Raw genomic sequence first — 7,412 nt, 5'->3', positions numbered from 1 at the left:
CGATCGAGCAAGGTCAAAGTGAGTCGAGACCGCGGAGAGTAAAAATTACGAAATGTATTCGCGGATAAAAAACAACCTGTCTCTCTCTTTCTCTCTCTCGTAGTATTTTTAGTATTTAGTATTACTCTCTCAGAATAAGAGCGCCGAATAACTCTACGTTACTCGCTGCATTTCCCGGGCATAAATAATGCACGGCTAATATGAAGCGAGCGATTAGCTGATACCGAGTTGTCGGTAAAATGCGACGTTTATGTAAAAATCGATCAGATAAACGAATGTAAGCGCAAATACATGTAAACATCGGGCAGCACGGTTGTGCCGGCATCTAGGACGAACGTCACTTTGCGAACTCTCTCTCTCTCTCTCTCTGTATGTGTGAGGAAGAACTAATATTAATTATTATGTATTCCTCTTCATTTTCTATTTATTTTATTAATATCTGCGCGAAATATCAGAGAGAGAGAGAGAGAGAGAGAGAGAGAGAGAGAGAGAGAGAGAGAGAGAGAGACAGATAGACAGACAGAGATAGAGAAACACCAATGCGCCAAACAACGACCAGTCGCTCGATTTTTTTTTCTACGAGGAAATCATTGCCACGCGATTTTTGACAAATTAAATGTATAATTTTTAATTATTAACATCTCTCAACTCGCTCGTTTTCTAATTTTATCCAAATTGATAATTTTTTCTCATTTTATATCTTCTATCAGAAACAGCATATCGTTTTGTGTTATTGCCTTCTCGATTAAGGCCTATATTATCGGATTGACATCAAACATCGCATAAACGATCGCGAATAGTCTCGTTATTGAGAAGTCGAGTCGAGCGACTGACACGAGCGCTTAGTTACAAATATAACAGGAAAAAGGAAAATATTCGTTTCACTTGTTTTTTCCCGAGTGGCTTGGCTATGCTGTGTAGGGCGCGTTCTTTTTTTCTGTTTTTCTTTCCTTTTCTTTTTTTCTTTTTTCTTTCTTTGCTCTTTCGCCAATTAATAAATTGAAATTATGCTCACCCTGTTTCCTCGCGGGTGGTGCTGGGATTTGCAAACCATTCGGTTACCTTAGCGTCGAACACCAAACTGAGCAACAGATACCTGTCGCAATAGTACGAATTCCTGTCGGCCTTGTAAGGATTAGCTGGAAATTGGTACGACGCTAGCTTTACATGATATACATTATAAGACTCATAAAAATCATTTAAAGTGATGCAACGCAATACGCGAATATGAAATTTTTGACGATTATACATTTCAGAAAGAGTTTCACAAAACTTGAAGAGTGCGAAAAAATTAATAAAAAATAAAAATTGTAACTTACAATGCGAACTGTGACCGGAACTCGCAGCGGAGTATTCCGGCGGTTGGGATCGTTGCTTCATGTCGATCCACTTCCAGCCTGGCTGACGGGTACGCTCCAGAAAGTGTAGGAGCTGCAACTCTGAGGTGTTGAACCTGTGTTCACCCTCGTAGTGATACCTAAGGATTTACAGTAAAACAGAGAGAGAAAGAGAGAGAGAGAGAGAGAGAGAGAGAGAGAGAGAGAAAGAAAAAAAGAAAGAAAGAGAATTTCGTATAAACGCATATATTCGCACGTTTCGTATATTCGCATATATAACTTATTACTGCATTTTCTCACTTTCATAATACTTCTTACGTTTTCTTACTCATTAATGGAAAAATTTTAGCAACACTCACTTGCAGTACATCCAATGGGGGTGCACCCGCCAGTTATTACCCGCGAAATAATCTGTCACGTTTTTTCCTACAACATTTCAGTTCATTCAAATTCGGTACGGGCAATTTGCCAAGAGACCGCGACAGCGACGAAAGCGTCGATGAACTTGCCAACACGAGAAAGAAAAGAAATAGGAAAAAGAAATAAATATTTGGCAAATTTGTGAAACGGATATTGAAACCAATAACTCTACGCCGACTGCCACATTACCGTCTTCGCGAGAAATTACATCCATTTCGCGCATTCGCTGATGGGTGAATCGCAAATTTACGTCTGATGATGGTGAGACGCCGTGTTAGCACGGAAGATTCACTAGATCGACTAAGATTCCGAAGTGATGACGAGTGATGTCTCTCATTTGTACTATTCTTTATAATGAAACGAAATTTACGATGATACTCGGTAAAGTCGGCATTGAACACAGTGAATTTCCATAATTAACACCTTCGACATATCTCACTGTAATTCCAAATGCTGCGCATACGACGAACTTTAGAGTGGAAACTTTGCGGCAGACACCTCGCGTAGAACACGAGGTGATATTTAAAAAGAGAAAAAATTTGTCGTAATCATGTTATGGAACATATGTTCTCGCTGCTTTTGTGGTGACTAGTGCTGTGAATCTTGACTACCCGTGAACCATCCAAGTATCCGGGTTACTATATATTTCAGATGTTATCCGGATATTCGAGTACTCAGATTAATTTCAGGTATTATTTCATTCTTAATAAAAACATAAAAACTACTCTTTGATGTATAGTCTAAAAATTAAAAGTAACAAAAATTAAAAGTAACCTATGAGAATCTTGACGAAAGAGATCTACGAGACGGAATAATCGGCGAAGTTTCTCGGCAAATACCTTAGTTTTTGTTAATTCAATCAATTGTAGTTAATTCAGAGAAAAACGCATATGTATGCATGTTTGTTCTTATTAGAAGCTTTCGTCGCTGTAAGATAGCTCAATCGGATCCAAGTGCATACATACCCTTAACGTGAGATCGATGTATCTCCTCAGTAGCATGCACGCGATAGTTCGTAGTGTGATCGTACTCGGGTAAGCTGACTACCACCGTGAACGGAGTATCCTTTATCCCTGTGTAGTCGTATTTTCTTTTCACTCTGCCGACACGTTTCTAGAACAAAAAATAACAAAATAAAAGAGATGAGAGCATTAATTAAGATATAATATATTTGTATATGGTTATGGCCAATGCGTGCGTGCTTGCTTGCGTGTGTGTGTGTGTGTGTGTGTGTGTGTGTGTGTGTGTGTGTGTGTGATACATACACACATACAGGGTGTTCCACATGTCCCGAACCGACAAAATATCTCGGAAAATATGCAGTTTTGAGAAGAATATTTCAGACAAAAGTTGCCATATATAAAGTGATGTATTTAGTGATGTTAGCAGTTTGACTTTGGGTGGCGTCGCTAAAGTCAAGTCAAAGTCAACTTTGCTTTTTTAAATAGAAACATGCTTTTTATTACGGAATTTTATGCTACGTAAAGAAAGAAACAACTTTTGTTTGAAAAAATTTTTTTAAATGACCTTTACTTTTTAAAGTATTTGCGGAAATATCTACAAAATTATTGGTTTCAATAATTTCTTACTCGAATTCTATCAACTTTACCGAAAAATGGCAAGAAATAAAAATTGCTTATTTTTATCTTATAGAGCTCTGAGAATTTTTTCAGAATTTTTTATTAATTTTTTAGTACTTCAAGAAAATGCAAGAAAATGCAGTACTAAAAAGTTAATAAAAGGTTCTGGAAAAAGTACTTAAAGCTCTATGAGACAAAAATAAGCAATTTTTATCTCTTGCCATTTTTCGGTAAAATTGATAAAATTCGAGTAAGAAATTATTGAAACCATTAATTTTGTAGATATTTCCGTAAATATCTTAAAAAATAAGAGTCGTATGAAAAAATTTTTCAACAAAAGTTGTTTATTTCTTTACGTAGAATAAAATTCCGTAATAAAAAATATATGTTTCTATTTAAAAAAAGCAAAGTTGACTTTTACCTGATCTTGGAGACGCCACCCAACGTCAAACTACTAACATCACTAAATACATCACTATATATTGCAACATTTGTGTGAAATATGTTTCTCAAAAGTGCATACTTTCTAAGATATTCAGCCGGTCTGGGACATATGGGACACCCTGTATGTATGTATATATACATGCAGGTTGTCTCAAACACTTTCAAAACACTATAACAAAGTACTTTTTTATGAAGTATTTTTTTAGTTATAAAGCTTAAAATTTAGAACATTGCCGGCATTAACACTACCAATAGTGTACCGTGTAGAGACCAAATCAGGGATATGTCTACTTACACAGAATTGGAATTGTATTTGCATCGATAATACCTTATACAGCAAAAATGTCCAAAATACATCATAGAGATACCGTATAAACATCGTGATATCTTTAGAATATCTTTATAATATATTTTAGGCATTTCTTTTGTGTGGGATCATTACCATAGTACTTATTGATGAAAATACGTTGCTTCGACTGCGAGCGCAAACACACACACACACACACACACACCCAAAAGAGAAATCCGGCCGGCTAACCTCCGCGAGATACACCTTGGGTAATGCTAATGCCGGCGCAAAGTCATAGAACTTTGTAAGAAACATTTTTTTTCTAAGACCTCGTATTTTTCAGAAATTAGCTTTAAATTAAAATGGGACATCCTGTATATATATTTTCTTTATTTTTTTAAACGTGAATTGCAATTACACTATACACATATAGAGCAATTATTACATTATAATAATAATTCAAGTTTGTGTACTAGTATACTAGTTGAAATAGAATAATTATTAATTTATTGCTACAATAGACGGTTCGATCGCTTCAAAAGAGTTTTCATTTCAAAATCCTTATTTTTCAAGAAGCGCGGAAGATATTGCAGAGGTGGCCGGGTCTGGTTGTCACATTTTTTAAATACTGATTAAACAAAAAAATATATGCAATATTTTTTTTAATTTTGTGCACATTTTTATTTAGATACTACCTTTAGATAAGAGAAAAAAATATATTATTCTTATATATATTTATACATAAAAAAAGTGATTAAGTTGTAAGCAAAACCGTGCAAATATGACTATTCACCTCACACCTCGCATCCAGAATTAGTTGCCATATGACTTTCATGTAAAGTAAACAAAACAAATTATTTCTGTTTTAATGTTTTAAATATTTTGTTAAAATATTAGTGGTATCTTATAATCATATTACAATAAATATTTTATTGAACATTTTATTGAAGATAATAATTCTCATAAACTTTGTAACAATAACTTTGAGCTATATATAAGGCCTTACATACGCAGCTTACTATAGTGATAAGATAATAAATCATTGCATATGTTTCCATGCTCTTGCATAAGTCACGTCGTAGTTACGTGATGAACTCGTAACACGTGACAACTAATTCCACTTAATTTGAGTCAACTTAATCCAAAAGGTCAATTGAAACAAATAAGATTATATTTATAAATTAGGGGAGAAACTGCAAACAGAACTTCCGAAATTAAGGAATCAATAAAAATAGAAAGACAAGAAAAAATTTACTCACCATATCCAATTTTGTAAAAGTGCTTTTAAATATTACATGTGACGTTTCTATCAAGACATCTTGTGCACCCAGCTAACATGATACAAGCAACTTATACTATAAAAAAATGTATTCCTGCATTTATTACGTGAGATACAAGTTGTGTGACAAATGACTCGAGTAACTTTTAAGGCCAATCTCCCCTGCATGTACACCGTAGCAACGTACTCACCATATCGTCGTAATGATACTTTGTATGAAGCGTCACAGTGCCGTCCAATTGATTCACCACGTCGTTACGAAGCTGCGGAGAAACACAAACATATGTTTGTTCAAACGCAACAAACTCGCGTCTAATGATTGTTTAATTATTAACGATATGCGTGCATATTTTACGTTTGACAACTGATAACGTCGATCGATTGATACACGAAAAACGTTAATAATACTTTTCAGTTCAGGCATTTTCCGGTTGAACCGGAGACACCATCGATATTTTATGTATCACTAGCACTCTGTGAGATTTAATATAGAAATATAATATTTAATATCGCTTTGTTCACTTGCACAAGAATAAGTATGTTAAATGATTTACAGAAATCTATAGAATAATTTCACATTTATTCTCACCATAATGATTCCCTCGTCAAATTCCCTGGGGCCTTTGTCATGATCCATCAGCTCAACTTCCGCCATATCGACGCTGTTGTAAGCTGGTTTCAAAATACCCTGAAACTATTATTATTGTGTATTATAGAGCGTGGTATTGTGTACTGAAAGCGTCAATAGTTTAACATAGCTAACGAGACAATGGAAACTTTGTTGTTTTGAGAGTAAAAGTCTCGCGTAACAAAACGTAACACAAATGTCAAATCATAACGTGTCGAAAATCGAGCAAACATGCAAGAAGAATTAAATAAATGTAGTGTTACGATTAAGAGAGAGAGAGAGAGAGAGAGAGATTACCACTGGTCGGAGATCGGGATGAATCAAGATGAAACCATTGTTCGTGACGATGAAAGCGTAGCCATTGACGCCGAGCTATTCTCATGCGTGGGAAAAAAGCAAAAAGTTATATCATTGTGATTTACATTCATTATCGTGTCAATTGATACAATGTTGGCTTTGTATGAGAAAATTACTATAGATATTAATAACTTTTTCACATCAATCTCCTCTCTCTTGTTAAAATCGTCTCGTGGGAGTATTTAAACGAATACTCGATATTTCACATTTGAATGTTTGATTTAATGTTCAAGTATCAAATCATATGTTTTTTTCTTTTGGTTATATGTCGCATAGAGCCGAATCTATTCGGACGATCTATAATTCACGATAAAATATTGTAATGTTACAAGAGATATTTAAGGATTATTAGACTTGCTAGATATTTCTAGACAAAAGTACAACCTCGATACTCGATATTCGAGTGTAAAATTTTCAAGTATTTTCTCTTACAAAATCGTTTTTGTCACAAAAATATTGTTGTAAAATTTACAGGTCGTCCTTAAAGTGTGTTTCATGCAAATGTGTGTGTACACACACATATTACAGTGGAATATTTTAAATTTGCAATCTTCTAGCACAATTTGGACATCGAAAACACAGTTTTCATCAATCTTTCTGGCAATTAATAAAATCTACTTTCAGATGAAAAATCTTGACTCTGTGAACTATTATACCGCAAACTCTGCAAATGCAATGAATAACAAATGACATAGAACAATGTAAAAAGATCAGCGAAAAGTGCGCGCTCACCATATGTGGAATCATCAGCTTCTGGATCTCTTCAATGGGTACGTCCGTGCCGGCGACACCAAGAAGATCGGCAATCCTCGTCTGCGCAGACAATTATTGACACGTTTATTGAGGGACTCGCCGTCGCGTGATGCCGCTATACATGACAACGTTAGTTATGTCGAAATAAATTACGAATCATCATCATCTCAAGTCGCATAATCAGAAGCGTATCTACCTTCTCCAACAACGAGTTCTATCACAATAAGTTCATCTACAGAAACACGTCTCAGTATCAAAAAACCATATATATGTGTGACAAATGATCACTCCCTCGCATATGTGTGTGTGTGTGTGTGTGTGTGTG

At 35.0% G+C, this 7,412-nt stretch overlaps 1 protein-coding gene across 5 annotated transcripts in view; it reads right to left on the bottom strand.

Moving 5' to 3' along the window:
- The window catches only part of LOC116841287 (voltage-dependent calcium channel subunit alpha-2/delta-3), a 19,686-nt gene that overhangs the window by 5,680 nt on the left and 6,594 nt on the right, over nucleotides 1–7,412 (bottom strand). For 4 of the 5 annotated variants that reach the window (XM_032809044.1, XM_032809046.1, XM_032809048.1 and 1 more), the window contains 8 exons: nucleotides 7,067–7,147; nucleotides 6,275–6,349; nucleotides 5,939–6,043; nucleotides 5,541–5,612; nucleotides 2,723–2,870; nucleotides 1,697–1,763; nucleotides 1,320–1,477; nucleotides 1,016–1,139 (listed from right to left, as the gene is read on the bottom strand). In XM_032809044.1, coding sequence (XP_032664935.1) covers nucleotides 1,016–1,139; nucleotides 1,320–1,477; nucleotides 1,697–1,763; nucleotides 2,723–2,870; nucleotides 5,541–5,612; nucleotides 5,939–6,043; nucleotides 6,275–6,349; nucleotides 7,067–7,147 — 830 coding nt within the window. The remainder of the gene's footprint in view (nucleotides 1–1,015; nucleotides 1,140–1,319; nucleotides 1,478–1,696; nucleotides 1,764–2,722; nucleotides 2,871–5,540; nucleotides 5,613–5,938; nucleotides 6,044–6,274; nucleotides 6,350–7,066; nucleotides 7,148–7,412) is intronic. The other variant, XM_032809045.1, reaches the window with a different exon arrangement.

The sequence above is a fragment of the Odontomachus brunneus genome, unplaced genomic scaffold (genome assembly GCF_010583005.1).
Source record: "Odontomachus brunneus isolate Ranch 3 - 2012 unplaced genomic scaffold, Obru_v1 Obru_scaffold_015, whole genome shotgun sequence".
NCBI lineage: Eukaryota > Metazoa > Arthropoda > Insecta > Hymenoptera > Formicidae > Odontomachus > Odontomachus brunneus.
Note: the sequence above shows the minus strand (reverse complement) of the source record. Positions and strands in the feature narration are given on the sequence as shown.